This window comes from Ranitomeya variabilis, chromosome 5, assembly GCF_051348905.1.
Source record: "Ranitomeya variabilis isolate aRanVar5 chromosome 5, aRanVar5.hap1, whole genome shotgun sequence".
Taxonomy (NCBI): Eukaryota; Metazoa; Chordata; class Amphibia; order Anura; family Dendrobatidae; genus Ranitomeya; species Ranitomeya variabilis.
Window position 1 is genome coordinate 126,492,693 of NC_135236.1, and position 18,791 is coordinate 126,511,483.

The 18,791-nt window shown below is 45.0% G+C and overlaps 2 protein-coding genes across 2 annotated transcripts in view; one reads left to right on the top strand and one right to left on the bottom strand.

The window, feature by feature from the left end:
• The window catches only part of IQCH (IQ motif containing H), a 122,182-nt gene extending 115,479 nt beyond the window's left edge, over nt 1–6,703 (bottom strand). Inside the window, exons 1-4 of the mRNA XM_077263254.1 lie at nt 6,456–6,703; nt 5,658–5,777; nt 2,169–2,263; nt 1,979–2,084 (exon numbers count right to left, since the gene is read on the bottom strand). Of these exons, the coding sequence (XP_077119369.1) occupies nt 1,979–2,084; nt 2,169–2,263; nt 5,658–5,777; nt 6,456–6,680 (546 nt within the window). The 5' untranslated portion in view covers nt 6,681–6,703. The remainder of the gene's footprint in view (nt 1–1,978; nt 2,085–2,168; nt 2,264–5,657; nt 5,778–6,455) is intronic.
• The window catches only part of AAGAB (alpha and gamma adaptin binding protein), a 31,087-nt gene continuing 18,953 nt past the window's right edge, over nt 6,658–18,791 (top strand). Inside the window, exon 1 of the mRNA XM_077263255.1 lies at nt 6,658–6,796. Within this exon, the coding sequence (XP_077119370.1) occupies nt 6,727–6,796 (70 nt within the window). The 5' untranslated portion in view covers nt 6,658–6,726. The remainder of the gene's footprint in view (nt 6,797–18,791) is intronic.

The following is an 18,791-nucleotide window of genomic DNA, read 5'->3' on the forward strand; positions in this document are numbered from 1 at the left end:
TTTCTATATACATTGTATATTGACAGAAAACTGCTAATCAGTGGTTGGACCAGGGGGCACGAGGGCAGCTAGTCCAGCAGTCATAATGTGCTGCTGATAACACACTGATAGTACTGAAACAACAGCACCCAGTCTAGTATGTGACATATCACTGAAATCAGGGCAGGACGGTGGCTCAGTGGATAGCACTGCAGCCTTGCAGCGCTGTAGTCCTGGCTTCAAATCAAGTCCTGGGGACAACATCTGCAAGGAGTTTGTATGTTCTCCCCGTGTTTGCATGGGTTTCCTCCAGGTTCCCCGGTTTCCTTCCACACTCCAAAGACTGATAGGGAACCTGGATTGTGAGCCCCAATGGGGACAGCGATGATGATGTCTGCAAACTGTAAAGCGCTGCAGAATATGTTAGCGCTATATAAAAATAAAGATTATTATTTATTATTATTAAATCAGAGTCTGAGCCCCTACCTCATGGTGTTCTCATATTATATAGCCAAAACCTGCTGACGGATTCCTTGGCTTGTATAACGCCGATCTCAATGAACCAGCCCCTAAGTGGAAACTGCTTCAGGAAACGCTCCTTCTCTGGGGAGTTTTGGAGTATTTTTTTCCTTAAAAGGTTCTGGACAGTATTTTTGCTAAGTGTTTTCGTAGCCTATTGATAGTTTGGAGCGGATTTCATCAGGTTGTGCTTCTTTTTCCACCAGGAGTTATTCGAAACCTCTTCAGGCAAAAAAAGAATCCTGAAAACTCCTCATATGAACACACAAAGATGATGTCCAATAGAAATTAATAGGAAAAGTCTTTTAGGTGTTTTTAAAGCAGTATTTGAGGAGGATTTTGGCGAAGATCAACTTCTAAAACAACTATTAGGCTGCCGTCACACTAGCAGTATGTGGTCAGTATTTTACATCAGTATGTGTAAGCCAAAACCAGGAGTGGAACAATCAGAAGAAAAGTATAATAGAAACATATGCACCACTTCTGTATTTATCACCCACTCCTGGTTATGGCTACAAATACTGAGGTAAAATACTGACCAAATACTCATAGTGTGACGGCAGCCTTAGCCTGCTTCTGATATTCAACATATTTTTCTCTGGACCTGGCCTTCTACATGGGGCTTCATTATAGCGGAGGCTCAAACCTTTTCCCCTCTCTCACTAAAACTTTACAGCTGGCAGGCAAATTTAGAATTATTGTCTGATGTCCAGATTATGACAAGCAGTGATAACTCCAGAAAACATGGCTCCCCCATGGTCATAGGTGGTATGCTGAAGGTTAAGTTCCCAGAATGAATTTTTGACGCAGAATCTTACAGTTCCAGCAATGTGGATGGGATTTATTTACGCTGCGTAAACCGATCTGCGGTGCGTGTTTCAAACCCGCAACATGTCAATTTCTCTTGCGGGTACGCTGAGTTTTATGTGCAGATTTTCCCCATAGACTTACATTAGATGCAGAAAATCTGCAGGCACAAAAAAACATATCCGGAAACTCACTAAAAAAAATGCATGTAACGCACATGAGTGTGTTAATAAAGTTTTGTCAAAGCCAAATACCAGGAAGTATCAAAAACAAAGAAACTTTATTTAAAATATGACGGCTATGATTAATTAGGACTGGCGATTTTCTCTTCGGTTTCGATGAGACGATGTGGTGGAGTGAGATGCTCCCGATTCGTTAATAGGTGCACGCACCAGAAATCAGAACTGGTTCCTGACTGGAGTAAGATTTCTTGCTCAGAGAACATCACAAATCGTCATTACAAGCCGTGGTGTCATACCCCCTGCTCAGCCCATTTTGTAGAAGCTTGGAGAAACTGGGGTGAAAACACCAAAAGTGTTAACGGCAGGGTATGACTGACAGTAGCAGACAATGGCTCCTGATAAGATTTCCTACATGACAATCTGTCACCTTCCTTGATGAGATGCTAACACAACAATCCCAACCTACAGTACCTGACTTGTACTGGACTGACCTGCTGCCCGGGGGACACGTGACTTGGTGGAGGATGTGGTCCACTGTCCAGGAGATCTGGCGCCAATGCTTTCTGGTTCAGTTTTGCAGCTTCATGCTGAGGAGTCCTATGTAATAAATGTTATGAAATTGCGCAGTTATGACTCCTTATCACCCCACTGGCACTAATGTACATCCGTGGGGGCACTCACCATTTATAGACAGCTGGTGTATACTTCTCCTTATTGTCCTGCACAATGGTCATTGGGCTGCAGCTGATGTAACTTAGGTAGTCCTGGGTGTGCTTCTGCCAAACCGACAACACTGCAAGTGTGAATTTAGGCAGAGAAATCTGCAACACATCTACACAAAGCATTAGTTCATCAGTAGTGATGAGTGAACGTGCTCAGATAACATGTTATCTTGGGCGAGTATCTTCCGCATGCTCAAATAATATGTTTGAGTCCCTGCGGCTGCACGTCTCGTGGCTGTTTGACAGATGCAACACATGTGGGGATTGTCTGTCTGTTAGGCAATCCCTGCATGCATTGCTGCTGTCAAACAGCCGGGAGACATGCAGCCGTGGGGATTCGAACATATTATTCGAGCACACCGAAGTCACTCAGTTAGCACCCGAGCATGCTCATATAACACTATATCCAAGCACGTTCCCTCATCACTATTGCAGCTGTCTAACAGCCTCAATACATGCAACTGCAAGGACTCGAACATATTACTCGAGCACACCCAAGATACTCGGATAACACACTATTCTAGCACGTTTGCTCATCATTATTCATCAGTAATTTACAACATTTTGTTTTCACGGATCAGCTTACAAAATGTACAACTTTGTAATAATCTTTACAGCTTTTACGATTTCAGCTTGCAGTCAGTAAATAAAGCTATTCTTGTGTAGGGCGAGAAGCTCAAAACTAGCCTGAATCCATTTCTGCTCACGCATGGAGAGCTCCGACAGGCCCATACAAACCCTACAGCTGTGTAAGCAACACATTTTAAAGTCAGATCTTAGGCTACTTTCACACTTGCGTCCTGTGACGTACGTCACAATCCGGGCAAATGTGCCCCCAGGATGCGTTTTTTTTCCCATTGACTTGGCGACGGATTGCGACGTATGGCCACACGTCGCGTCAGTCATGCACAGGATCCGTCAGTATTTGGCGGACCGTAAGCACAAAAAAATGTTCAAGTGAATGTTTTTTCGTCCGTTACGTCCACCATTTTCTACTGTGCATGCGCGGACGAAACTCCGCCCCCTCCTCCCCGAACTTCAGAATGGGCAGCGGATGCGTTGAAAAACTGCATCCGCTGCCCACGTCGTGGCACAATTTCACAACGTGCGTCGGCCCGACGCATAGTGACGGACCCGTACCGACGCAAGTGTGAAAGTAGCCTTACTTAAAGGGGTTGCACACAGTTTGGAAGTTTTAATTAGTATGCATGCAATAGGCGTTAACTTCCCGATCGCTTGGGGGTTGGACCGCTGAGACGCACGCCGATCCCGAGAACCTGAGTCTGAAGAGCTCCATGTGAATGGAGCGACGGTCAGTCGTGCGCACTGCCACTCCATGCAATCTCTATGGAACCGGAGATAGCAGCACTCCCATTAATGGATGGAGATGCACATGATCAACCACTGCTCCATTAACATGGGTTTTTTTTTCAGAAGGTGGGGATTGCAGCGATCGGGAAATTATTATTTATTCCATGGATAGGGAACAACTTCCAAATAAATTGTGAAAGGGTGCGCTCATATCTGTGTTTAAGCTCGGCAGGTGCAATTTGAGAAGACATTGCATTACACGTGCTGCTATGTTAATTAATTAGGCAAAGCTCATCTGCGAGTTTTTCCTCATCTGGAATTGGGGTGAGGAAAAATTTGCAGCATGCTACATATGCCCGCGTAAAACGGCTGAGACTCACCCAAAAAAAGTCAATGGATGCGAGAAAAAATAAATAATAAAAGGAAAAAAATCACACAGCACATGGATCATGAGTGTGCCGTGATTTTGACGCAGCCATCTCATAGGAAACCTGACATTTCATCAGCCAAAAACAGTAAATTCACAGCATGAACTGTAAGAATAGAACAGATATATAGATGGAATAAAAGAAAAAAAGGCGTGTGGTCCCCATATTGTTCTTAACAAGCTGAGGCAAAGCAGACAGTTGAGGACTAAAATTTCTCATAGTGTGATCAGTGACATCAGTAAGGCAACCGCAGTTCATCGGCTATGAACTCTGCTCACCTTCCTGACGTCAGCGCTTGGTAGTGAAGACGCATTCTCACGCACAGCATCTCCAGGATTCAGGGCTGAGCGGTAGCATTCTATGTCACCACCCAGCAATGCATCCAGATGTGGCTGAGTTGGGCTCGTGGCGGGACATATAGATTATCAGTGGACAGGTGAGGATTTTTATTTTTCTTTGGGTATTAATGAATGGATAAAAGAGGGTAGGGGAGTTTTTTGTTCAAATAACTCTGTGTGTTTGTTTTTTAACTTAAACTGACAGGGTTAGTAATGGGGGTGTCTTTCAGATGTCTGTCCATTACTAACCCCCGGGACTGATGTCAGCTGACATTACAGAACTGACACCAACCCAATACTATTATTATACCACTTGCCACTGCACCAGGACAAGTGGGAAGAGCCGAGGCCAAGTGCCAGAGATGGTGCATTTAATGGATGCACCATTTCTGGAGCGGATGATGTTATTAGTTTGTAAAGGAGGCAATACCAATGGCCCTTTCCTAGGCTATTAATATCAGCCCGCAGCTGTCTGCCTAGCCTTTGCTGGTTATTAAAAATAGGGGGGGGGGACCACAAGTAATTTTTTGGGAAAGTCACCCCTTGTTAATAACCAGTAACGGCTAAGTAGACAGTTGTGAGTTGATATAAATAGCCTGGGAAGCTCCATGTTTATTACTCCTTTCCGAGACCATAAACATCTGCCCCCGGCTGTTGGTTTTCCCTCAGCTGGGTAAGAAAAATAGGGTGGACCCCACGCCATTTAAAAAAAAAAATATTTATTAGCTAAATACATGTACAGTAAGCTCCACCTGTACTGCACTGATAATATATCTCAGTGGCATCTATCATCTATCTATGTCTGCAAATAAGATCTTATCATTAGTTAGAAAACTATCTTGAAATGACAGAGAATTACTGTATGTAAAAACTGATGTTAAAACGCATTGCATACGCATGTCATATGGATGCTAGGCGAGGAGAGAAAACGCACGACACTCTCCAACTTTTCTGGCTGCAAATCTCAGCTCCCTTACGTATGCAGATGTGAGCGTCCCTTATATTTATCCTCCCTGGGTCCAGCACTGCGACTCTGCAGCTGCCCCCATCTCTGCTGATCGGCTGCAGTGGTGACATCAACTCAACAGTACAGCAGCTAATCACTGCGCTCAGCATCTCAGCCAACGTAAAAGGCACGAGCCACAGAAATCAGTGATTGGCTGCAGCGTTATCCAAGTGACGTCACTGCTGTAGTCAATCAACAGATCTGGGCAGCTCTGGACTTGAGGAGGGCAAATGTAACCTCAATTTGTTGCTTCATATAAAACGGAGCCTGTCAGGTAAAGAATGTTGAAAGGGAAGAATTCCTTTAAATTGACATGTATATTTTAAGGAATGATGACACGTATATACCACATATAGGTTTCTTACCCTTAGCCCCAGTTCTGTCCTATGAATGGCCGTCTCCAGGGCCTGGACATCCACAGCGGCTCCCGTCTCCTGACCCGTCTGCAGCAGATCCTTCTTCAGATGTTCCAAGTCATTCTGGACCTGTAATACAAGAGTCAGCCATGTTGGCCACGGGTCCTTTCTCTTCTGCATATGTCAGATATGTTATGGCTCTCCTTACAGGACAGACTGCAGTTCTTACAGGCGTGTGCGGCCCAGACTAACAGCAGGGTGCAGACTCCCCAGATAAATCACTTTACGTTCCCGTGATGAGGCTCTTGGAGATTTTTTGCGCCTATTACGTTACTTGCGTTTTATTCATTGCGTTTTTGAAGCAGCGTTTTTTGGTCTCGTGTTTTAAATAAAGCTGCTCTGATTTCGATACTTCCTTGTATGCGGCTCTGGCATTTTTACTGCACAATACACACCGTAGAAACAAACCCCACAAGACAAGGCAGAATTACGGATTTTTTTGCCTTTTCTCTGCATTTTTTTCTGGTTTTCAGTACAATATGGGGTAAAACGAACAGCGTCATTCCAAACTATAACTTGTCCCGCCAAAAAAATACAACAATAATCTGTGGTACGGCTGTGTGGACGGAAAAATAAAAAAGTTATGGGAAGAAGTGGAAAAAAAAGAGAATATTGGGGGAGGCGGGAGGGGTCAATGCTGTATAACTCTATGGAGCTGTATCTATCTCAGTATAGTGACCGTACTGGGTGACAGACACTGGGCGCCATGCGGTCACACCTGCCCTCCCACTGTCCCCAGGGTCCTACCTGAACCAGCAGGCGGCCCACAGGATCCGCGCCCCCCGATACTCCCGCCATGGATCCACCCGGTGATCGGAGCCCTTCACCGCTGCTTGTGCTGCCATGACGACGAGACGCACTCCAGAGCATACCATTTAAAACAGGGGGAGAGGGAATGTTCCATCTAGCACAATACGGGAAAGGCAGGGCGGAAGTGTGACAGTTGCCATGAGGAAGTTGGGTTGTTGCCATGCGGAAGTGTGTTGGGCAGTAGTACGGAAGAGGCAGCGGCCCAGCCATGGCCTCTGTCCCCTGTGTGCTGCTCACTAGCTGTGCTGCTGGATTTACCGGGGAAGACCTGGTGACACGTAAGGCCGCATGTGTGTGTATTGGAGGGGAGGGCTGGAGGTGACGGACCTTGCTGTAGTCTATGACAGGGAAGGCTTCTGTCTCCGCCATAGTTCCCCCGAGTATCCGGGTACATAGAGCCAGGGTGTAACTATTGGGGTACGCAGACCCCATAGCTCGCCCCCTGCAGGATCAGCATTATATAGGGTAGTGGGGGTCTTACTGCAGATGCCCCACTCAGGACACGTTTCCTCCACTTCTTCCAGGAGACACAATTCAGTGTATTCTTCCATTTGACATATGAGGGCTGTGAGATTAACCCCTTAGTGACCACCACTACGTCTTTTTACTGAGATATAAGAGAATAGCCTCTCCCGAAGGGGGACAATCCAGCAGTTGTCGGCTGTCCACTATAGCTGACCACGTGCCGCATCAGCCACGATCAGTGATTGCACCGACTATGGTCGTTTAACCCCTTAAATGCTTCTGTCAACAGTAACTATGGCATCTAGATGGTTAACAGAGTGTGGGGTCTCCCTCTTTAACCTCAATGGCACCCTGAGATCTTAACCGCGTGGTCCTGATGTTTGCCATGGCGGTTCAATGCCAAATAACGGCCCTAAAGTCTGACAGCTACAGCGGCCTGTTCAAAAGTTATCAAAATTTAGGGGGTAAAAATACACTTTTTCTTTCCTGTCATGCCACTTTGCATTAATTCCTGAAAAGCACCTGGAGGGTTAATAAACTACCTGAAAGCAATTTTGAATATGTTGAGGGGTGCAAATTTTAAAATGGTCTCACATTTGGGGGTTTCCAATATATGGGACCCCCAGAGTCACTTTAAAACCGAACAGGTTCCTAAAAAAAAATACGTTTTGTAAATTTCCATGAAAAATGACTGCTACATTTTTAAACCTTCTAAAATGAGAATAAAATAACATTTTCCAAATGGTGCTGATGGAAAGCAAACATGCAGGAACTGTTCTTTATTAATGTTTTTGAGTGGTATGACTATTGGGATTAAAGGGATAATCATTCAAAGTTTGAAAATTGCAATTTTTTTAATTTTTTTTAAATTTCTAATATTTGTAGAAATAATCCCAAAACATATCAACCTAAATTTAACATTATCATGAACTATGATAAATTGTCACGAAAAAATATTTTCAAAACCAAAGGGATATATGACTCAGTAACTAAGGGGTTCAGTGATGATAAAAAAGAAAAAGAAAAACCCATCTCCAATTTTGTGCTTATTTGGTTTGGTTTCCATGGTGTTCATTATGCAGTAAAAAAGACTTGGCGACCGGGTTCCCTTGTCAGCACGATTATGGTGATCCCAAACTTGTATAGTTCGATATATACAGTACAGACCAAAAGTTTGGACACACCTTCTCATCTAAAGCTTTTTCTATATTTTCATGACTATGAAAATTGTACATTCACACTGAAGGCATCAAAACTATGAATTAACACATGTGGAATTATATACTTAACAAAAAAGTGTGAAACAACTGAAAATATGTCTTATATTCTAGGTTCTTCAAAGTAGTCACCTTTTGCTTTGATGACTGCTTTGCACACTGTTGGCATTCTCTTGATGAGGTTCAAGAGGTAGTCACCGGAAATGGTCTTCCAACAATCTTGAAGGAGTTCCCAGAGATGCTTAGCACTTGTTGGCCCTTTTGCCTTCACTCTGCGGTCCAGCTCACCCCAAACCATCTCGATTGGGTTCAGGTCTGGTGACTGTGGAGGCCAGGTCATCTGGCGTAGCACCCCATCACTCTCCTTCTTGGTCAAATAGCCCTTACACAGCCTGGAGGTGTGTTTAGGGTCATTGTCCTGTTGAAAAATAAATGATGGTCCAACTAAACGCAAACCGGGTGGAATAGCATGCCGCTACAAGATGCTGTGGTAGCCATACTGGTTCAGTATGCCTTCAATTTTGAATAAATCCCCAACAGTGTCACCAGCAAAGCACCCCCACACCATCACACCTCCTCCCCCATGCTTCATGGTGGTAACCGGGCATGTAGAGTCCATCCGTTCACCTTTTCTGCGTCGCACAAAGACACGGTGGTTGGAACCAAAGATCTCAAATTTGGACTCATCAGACCAAAGCACAGATTTCCACTGGTCTAATGTCTATTCCTTGTGTTCTTTAGCCCAAACAAGTCTCTTCTGCTTGTTGCCTGTCCTTACCAGTGGTTTCCTAGCAGCTATTTTACCATGAAGGCCTGCTGCACAAAGTCTCCTCTTAATAGTTGTTGTAGAGATGTGACTGCTGCTAGAACTCTGTGTGGCATTGACCTGGTCTCTAATCTGAGCTGCTGTTAACCTTCGATTTCTGAGGCTGTTGACTCAGATAAACTTATCCTCAGAAGCAGAGGTGACTCTTGGTCTTCCTTTCCTGGGGCGGTCCTCATGTCAGCCAGTTTCTTTGTAGCGCTTGATGGTTTTTGCCACTGCACTTGGGGACACTTTCAAAGTTTTCCCCATTTTTCTGACTGACTGACCTTCATTTCTTAAAGTAATGATGACCGTTTTTCTTTACTTAGCTGCTTTTTTCTTGCCATAATACAAATTCTAACAGTCTATTCAGTAGGACTATCAGCTGTGTATCCACCAGACTTCTGCACAACACAACTGATGGTCTCAACACCATTTATAAGGCAAGAAATCCCACTTATTAAACTTGACAGGGTACACCTGTGAAGTGAAAACCATTTCCGGTGACTACCTCTTGAAGCTCATCGAGAGAATGCCAAGAGTGTGCAAAGCAGTCATCAAAGCAAAAAGGTGGCTACTTTGAAGAACCTAGAATATAAGACATATTTTCAGTTGTTTCACACTTTTTTTTGTTAAGTATATAATTCCACATGTGTTAATTCATAGTTTTGATGCCTTCAATGTGAATTTACAATTTTCATAGTCATGAAAATACAGAAAAATCTTTAAATGAGGTGTCCAAACTGTTGCTCTGTACTGTATATGAATAGGTTTTACATGTGCCCTCTAGCTGGTAAACAAACCTCTAGAATACAGTAATGCAGTGTGTAAGTTCCCTAGAACACAGTGTTTACATTCTGCTCCCCTAGAAAGTAATAATGCCTTCTGTGTGCCCCTTTAACAGTCACAGTAACTTGAGTTCCCCTATAACGATAAGTGATCACTTAATTTACAGTATGATGCTCTCTTATACATAGTATGATGCCCTCTCACTGTATAATATCACCTACACAGTATACTAACCCCTTTGTAGCCTGTTATGATTCCAGTGGCTGAGGATCACAGGAAATACTAGCTAAGTTACTAAACATAGAACAAGCTCTAGGGAGGTGGTAACTGGACTGACCGCAAACCTGATCCTATCCAAACACACTAAAGGTAGCCGGTGAACGTGCCTAAAATCCTGGACGTCTCGACGCAGCCTGAGAAACTGACTACCCCTAAAGAGAAAGCAAGACCTCACTTGCCTCAAGAGAAATAACCCCAAAGATATAGGAAGCCCCCAACAAATAATAATGGTGAGGTAAGGAGAAAAGACACACGTAGGAATGAAAACAGATTCAGCAAATGATGCCCCCTAATACTAGATAGCAGAAGACAGATAGCGAACTGTGCGGTCAGTGGAAAACCCTACCAAAATATCCACGCTGAGAATTCAAGAACTCCCACACCAACTAACGGTGTGGGGGGAGAAACTCAGCCCCCTAGAGCTACCAGCAAGCTGGGAAATCACATATAAGCAAGCTGGACAAGAAACAAATTGAACACTGATGATCAAAAAATGAACAAAACGGAAACTTAGCTTCTCTTGAAGAGACTGGTAGCAAGGTAGTCAGAAGGAATCAGAATAGCACTGAATACATTGACAGCAGGCATAGACTGAGAGTCCAAGTGAGCTTAAATAGAAATCCAGCCCACAGATAACGAGACAGCTGATGCCAGTCACAAACCTGCAGAAAGACAACTCACACAGTACCACTTGTGACCACAAGAGGGAGCCCAGAAATAGAGTTCACAACAGTACCCCCCCCCTTGAGGAGGGGTCACCGAACCCTCATCAAGACCCCCAGGGCGATCAGGATGAGCCGCATGGAAGGCACGAACCAAATCGGCCGCATGAACATCAGAGGCGACAACCCAGGAATTATCCTCCTGACCATAGCCCTTCCACTTAACGAAATACTGAAGCCTCCGTCTGGAAATACGAGAATCCAAGATCTTCTCCACCACGTACTCCAATTCGCCCTCAACCAGCACCGGAGCAGGAGGCTCAACAGAAAGAACCACAGGCACTACATACCTCCGCAACAAAGACCTATGGAACACATTATGAATGGCAAACGATGCTGGGAGGTCCAAACGAAAAGACACCGGGTTAAGGATTTCCAAAATCTTATAAGGACCGATGAAGCGAGGCTTGAATTTAGGAGAGGAAACCTTCATAGGAACATACCGAGAAGACAGCCATACCAAATCCCCAACAAGAAGTCGGGGACCAACACCGCGACGGCGGTTGGCAAAGCGCTGAGCCTTCTCCTGTGACAACTTCAAATTGTCCACCACATGGTTCCAAATCTGCTGCAACCTATCCACCACAGAATCCACCCCCGGACAGTCAGAAGGCTCAACCTGACCCGAGGAAAAACGAGGATGAAAACCAGAATTGCAGAAAAAAGGCGAAACCAAAGTAGCAGAACTAGCCCGATTATTAAGGGCAAACTCAGCCAACGGCAAAAAAGTCACCCAATCATCCCGATCAGCAGAAACAAAACATCTTAAATAAGTTTCCAACGTCTGATTAGTTCGCTCGGTTTGGCCATTCGTCTGAGGATGGAAGGCCGACGAAAAAGACAAATCAATGCCCATCTTAGCACAAAAAATCTGTACACAAACTGGGATCCTGTCAGACACAATATTTTCAGGGATGCCGTGCAAGCGAACCACATTCTGAAAAAATAAAGGAACCAAATCGGAGGAGGAAGGCAACTTAGGCAAGGGCACCAAATGGATCATTTTGGAAAAACGATCACACACCACCCAGATGACAGACATTCTCTGAGACACTGGAAGATCTGAAATAAAATCCATGGAAATGTGCGTCCAAGGCTTCTTCGGGACAGGCAAAAGCAAACCGCTGGCACGAGAACAGCAAGGCTTAGCCCGAGCACAAATCCCACAGGACTGCACAAAGGAACGCACATCCCGCGACAAGGAAGGCCACCAGAAGGACCTAGCCACCAAATCTCTGGTACCAAAAATCCCAGGATGACCTGCCAACACCGAAGAATGAACCTCGGAAATAACTCTGCTGGTCCATCTATCTGGGACAAACAGTCTCTCTGGTGGGCAACGGTCAGGTCTATCAGCCTGAAATTTCTGCAGCACTCGTCGCAAATCTGGGGAAATGGCAGATAAAATCACTCCCTCCTTGAGGATACCAGCCGGCTCTGAAACTCCCGGAGAGTCAGGCACAAAACTCCTAGAAAGGGCATCAGCCTTCACGTTCTTCGAACCCGGCAGGTACGAGACCACGAAATCGAAACGGGAGAAAAACAACGACCAACGAGCCTGTCTAGGATTCAGGCGCTTGGCAGACTCGAGATAAATCAGATTTTTGTGATCAGTCAAGACCACCACACGATGCCTAGCTCCCTCGAGCCAATGTCGCCGCTCCTCAAATGCCCACTTCATAGCCAACAACTCCCGATTACCAACATCATAATTCCGCTCGGCAGGCGAAAACTTTCTTGAAAAGAAGGCACAAGGCTTCATCACAGCGCAATCAGAGCTTCTCTGCGACAAAACAGCCCCTGCTCCAATCTCAGAAGCATCCACCTCGACCTGGAAAGGAAGAGAGATGTCAGGCTGACATAAGACTGGAGCTGAAGAAAACCGGCGCTTCAGCTCCCGAAAGGCTTCCACTGCCGCAGGAGACCAATTAGTCACATCAGAACCTTTCTTGGTCAAATCCGTCAAGGGCTTAACCACGCCAGGAAAATTAGCGATGAAGCGACGGTAAAAATTAGCAAAACCCAAGAACTTCTGAAGACTCTTAACAGATGTAGGCTGAGTCCAGTCATGAATAGCCTGGACCTTGACTGGGTCCATCTCAATAGTAGAAGGAGAAAAAATAAAACCCAAAAAGGAAACCTTCTGTACTCCGAAGAGACATTTTGAGCCCTTCACAAATAAAGCATTAGCACGCAGGACCTGAAACACCATCCTGACCTGCTTCACATGGGACTCCCAATCATCAGAAAAGACCAAAATGTCATCCAGATACACAATCATAAATTTATCCAGATATTCTCGGAAAATGTCATGCATAAAGGACTGAAACACAGAAGGAGCATTAGAGAGTCCAAAAGGCATCACCAAGTACTCAAAATGGCCTTCGGGCGTATTAAATGCTGTTTTCCATTCGTCCCCCTGCTTGATACGCACAAGGTTATACGCACCACGAAGATCTATCTTGGTGAACCAACTGGATCCCTTAATCCGAGCAAACAGATCAGACAATAATGGCAAAGGATACTGAAATTTGACCGTGATTTTATTTAGAAGACGATAACACTGGTCAACAGCATTTTTGGTGCCAAAGATATTTCATCGAATTTAGGGTATTTTTGGGGTGCTGATTCTGAATATGTCATCAGTTTTGCCAGATTGGCTCAAGTTTTTGAGATTTTTGGTATCTTATTTATAGCACTTGTTGGTAAATGCGACGCATCATCTCATTAATTTCTTTGGATTAGTACTTGAACTGAGCAGTTCTCAATATAGTTTTGTGTTAATTAGTGTTCTAAAAGTTTGTTCATAGCTTGATTTTTGCACTAACTTTATGTTGTTGTCTGTTTTCCAGTGAAAAGCATGAACTCATCAAGAAGAAGTTGTCTTAACGATCCAGACTCATTCTGTTACATTTGTGGTGAATACACACTGCCAAAACATAGAAGAAACATAACAGACTTCGTAAAAAAAAGTGTATTTTGCCTATTTTGGGGTTATGCTTGGGGACCAAGACAAGTTTTGGGCACCACACATAGTGTGCAAAGCATGTATCGAATTATTACGAAAATGGAGCAAAGGACAAAGAAAAAGCTTCAAATTTGGTGTTCCAATGGTGTGGAGAGCTAAAAAATCATCATGATGACTGTTATTTATGGTAAACACAGGTACAGGCACATCTTCACAATGAGGGACAGGCCTTCTTGCAGATTCCATGTTACTCCCATTTTCGTTTCTTATGCTTATTGAATCCTTGCACTTGCACTGCACAGAAATAACAGTCATCATGATGATTTTTTGGCTCTCTCCACACCATTGGAACACCAAATTTGAAGCTTTTTCTTTGTCCTTTGCTCCATTTTCGTAATAATTCGATACATGCTTTGCACACTATGTGTGGTGCCCAAAACTTGTCTTGGTCCCCAAGCATAACCCCAAAATAGGCAAAATACACTTTTTTTACGAAGTCTGTTATGTTTCTTCTATGTTTTGGCAGTGTGTATTCACCACAAATGTAACAGAATGAGTCTGGATCGTTAAGACAACTTCTTCTTGATGAGTTCATGCTTTTCACTGGAAAACAGACAACAACATAAAGTTAGTGCAAAAATCAAGCTATGAACAAACTTTTAGAACACTAATTAACACAAAACTATATTGAGAACTGCTCAGTTCAAGTACTAATCCAAAGAAATTAATGAGATGATGCGTCGCATTTACCAACAAGTGCTATAAATAAGATACCAAAAATGTCAAAAACTTGAGCCAATCTGGCAAAACTGATAGCATATTCAGAATCAGCACCCCAAAAATACCCCAAATTCATTAAAATATTTTGGACACCAGAAAAAAAATTTTTTTTTGTTGACCTGTGTAATCTATACAAGGTCTCAGAGAACCATCCTTCTTGGCCACAAAAAAAAATCCTGCACCAAGAGGGGAGGAGGATGGGCGAATATGTCCTTTCGCCAAAGACTCCTTTATATAACTCCGCATCGCGGCATGTTCTGGTATAGACAAATTAAAAAGTCGTCCCTTAGGGAACTTACTGCCAGGAATCAAATTTATAGCACAATCACAATCCCTATGAGGAGGCAGGGCACCGGATCTGGGCTCATCAAATACATCCTGGTAGTCCGACAAAAACTCAGGGACCTCAGAAGGAGTGGAAGAAGCAATTGACACCAAAGGGACATGAAAACAGATTCAGCAAATGAGGCCCGCTAATACTAGATGGCAGAAGACAGATAGCGAACTGTGCGGTCAGTGGAAAACCCTACCAAAATATCCACGCTGAGAATTCAAGAACTCCCACACCAACTAACGGTGTGGGGGGAGAAACTCAGCCCCCTAGAGCTACCAGCAAGCGGGGAAATCACATATAAGCAAGCTGGACAAGAAACAAATTGAACACTGATGATCAAAAAATGAACAAAACGGAAACTTAGCTTCTCTTGAAGAGACTGGTAGCAAGGTAGTCAGAAGGAATCAGAATAGCACTGAATACATTGACAGCAGGCATAGACTGAGAGTCCAAGTGAGCTTAAATAGAAATCCAGCCCACAGATAATGAGACAGCTGATGCCAGTCACAAACCTGCAGAAAGACAACTCACACAGTACCACTTGTGACCACAAGAGGGAGCCCAGAAATAGAGTTCACAACAGTAGCCCCCAAACTGTTTGATGTCTCCAACACTGTATGATTGATGCCTCTATATAGTATAATGTACTCTCCATAGGTCTCTATATAGTATAATGTACTCTCCATAGGCCTCTATATAGTATAATGTACTCCATAGGCCTCTATATAGTATAATGTACTCTCCATAGGCCTCTATATAGTATAATGCACTCCCCCTAGACCTCTATATAGTATAATGCACTTCCAATAGGCCTCTGTATAGTATAATGCACTCCCCATAGGCCTCCGTATAGTAAAATGCACTCCCCATAGGCCTCCGTATAGTATCATGTGCACTCTCCATAGGCTTCTGTATAATATAATGTGCACTCTCCATAGGCCTCCGTATAGTATCATGTGCACTCTCCATAGGCCTCCGTATAGTACAATGTGCACTCTCCATAGGCCTCCTTATAGTATAATGTGCACTCTCCATAGGCCTCTGTATGATATAATGTGCACTCCCCATAGGCCTCCGTATAGTATAATGTGCACTCCCCATAGGCCTCCGTATAGTAGAATGTGCACTCCCCATAGGCTTCTGTATAGTATAATGTGCACTCCTCATAGACAGACTATATGGTATATAATGCACCCCCATAAGCAGACTCGTCACTCTATATAGTATAATGCACCCCCCATAGGCAAATTCCATATACCGTTGTATAATGCACCCCCATAAATACAATACTCATCTCTCCTCCTTATTCCCCTGCTGCTCCGAGCACTCGTACATCTTTGGACAGCGGGCGCCGAGTAGTCCCCTGTCAGATGCTGTGGAGGGGATGATGGGAGAGGGAGCGTGACTCTCCCACTCTCATCAAGCGGCCGGATGGCAGAGTTTAGAAACTATGGGTGTGCTGTGCACGCCAATACAGTTTCAGTAGCGTAGCTCCAGGTGGCCCCCTCAGAGCATAGGGCCTGGGGCGACTGCCCCCTTCTGCCCCACTGGTACTTGCGCTACTGCCCTCACTGTCAAAAGGTGTTTTTCCAGGTCACCACCTGACAGCACACTGGAGGACGTCCTTCTTATCCATGATGGGACAGGAAACACGAGAGGTTAAAAGGACCCTCCCCCTACCACCCTTCAGTGTTTTTCCTGTCCCATTATGGATAGGAACGGCGAGAGGAAGCTACCGTTCTGTGCGGGGGGGTTGTGGATCGGGGGGGCTTTGCCTCACCCTTCCCTCCATGAGGCACCCGCTGGCTGACACCCGCCCGAGGGACCCTCTGCCTACCAGTGTAGCGCTGCTCCTGGTATGAGGATCGCTTCCCCCTGCCGGGGGCTCTCGATCCTTCCGTCACGCCCCCTGGTGCATGCGATCCCGCCGGTGGCCTCTGCGGATGTCGGCGTCTCCATGCGGCCGGCATGGGGAAGGAAATCCGCGCTGCACCATCCTCTCTTTCCGGCCGCGCGTCACTTCCGGTTTGCGGCTGAGGGGGGCGGGCGGCGTCTCCGAAACAGGAAGCGGTAGTGAGCGCAGGAGCGCTGTACAGATGAACAGACGAGCAGAAATATAAGGTATGTGCAGTAAGCGATCTCCGGTGCATCATGGAGGACGCAGCTAGAGAAGGGCAGGAGTCCACGGCGCTAGTAAGTAGGCAGGGGGCCGGTACCATGGATACTAAAAAAAAATAAAAAAAAAAAAATGGGGCATTATCCTAGAGTTTGTTATTTTTCTATAGGCGGCCTCATTGCCAGAAAAATCGCTAAAGAAGCTGGGCAAAAGCAAAAAGTGTCCTATTTGTGCAGCCAAGCTGAAAGATACCTGGCAGAAACCCCTATGTGAAGCGTGCACCTGCAGAATCATAGGAGAGGAGCAGGCTTCTCTTATGTCAAATATGAGAGCCATGATAAGAGAGGAGGTCCAGGCTTCTGTATCAGGTCTGGTACTACCCCAAGCCTCACCTTCAGAGAGACCGAGCAAAAGACAGAGGGTCGATTACTCTTCAGGAGACTCGTTATCTGCTGTATCGGATATAGAGGAGGAAGAGGAGAGCAGAGACCCTCCAGAGAGAGGGAGAAAATACTTATTCTCCGCAGCAGACACAGGAGAATTATTGGAGGCGGTGAGGCATACTATGCAAATTGAGGATCCACAACCATCTTGTTCGGTTCAAGATGAAATGTTTGGTGGCCTGCGCTCACAGACTGCGAAGGTGTTTCCAGTAAATTCCCATATCAGATCCATGATTTTGGAGGAATGGGAAGAGGCGGAGAAGAGATTGACTATCCCTAAAGATTTCCGACTCCGCTTGCCGTTTGACCCGGATGAAGTTAAAGAATGGGTCGATATTCCTAAAATAGACATTCCATTGGCTAAAGTGTCCAAAAGAACCTCAATCCCTTTTGAGGACTCTTCCAATTTAAAAGAGCCCATGGACAGAAAGGCAGATGGACTTGTAAAACGGGCCTGGGAGAGTTCTTCGGCGGTTATCGGAGCTAATATTGCAGCAACATCAGTGGCTCGCTCCATGGACCTGTGGCTAAATGATCTTCAGGATCAATTAATAGCCAAAACTCCTAGAGATACTATCCTGAAATCTCTGCCTCTGTTAAAATTGGCAACCACCTTTTTGGCAGACGCGTCTGCGGAGACTGTTAGATTTGCGGCTAGAGGTCAATCTCTCTCTAATGCAGCCCGAAGAGCTATCTGGCTCAAAAGCTGGTCGGGTGATATGCACTCCAAAAATAAACTATGTTCCATACCCTTCTCTGGGGGCAGGGTCTTCGGACCGGTCCTCGACGATATCTTAGAGAAAGCCTCAGATGTAAAAAAGGGGTTCCCCGAAGAAAAGCCTAAAAGATTCCAGCCCTTTCGGAGACCCCGCTATAATCAGAAACAGGATTACAGGGGTAAAGGGAAGCAAGGTAGATGGAGCTACCAGAAAGGGGGAGACAGTAGACCCAAAACCAAAGACTCGAGTTACTCAGGTCAGAGGTCTAGCTACCATAGAAAATGACGCCATCAGAGTAGGGGGTCGTCTAGCCGGATTCCTAGAAGGTTGGAGGGAAATAACAACGAGTCCTTGGGTGTTACAGGTGGTGTCCCAGGGGTACAAAATCGAATTTTCCTCCCTTCCGCCCGAAAGATTTCTGGTGTCCAGCACACATCTAAAATCATCTTCCCCCCATGTGGTCGGATATACAGGACCTCCTAAAAATGGCGGCAATTGTTCCGGTCCCCTCTCAAGAAGAGTACAGAGGTCATTACTCGAATCTCTTCTCGATAACAAAACCATCGGGAGAGTCGAGAACGATAATAAATCTGAAGCACCTAAACAACTGGGTGGTATACAAAAGATTCAAAATGG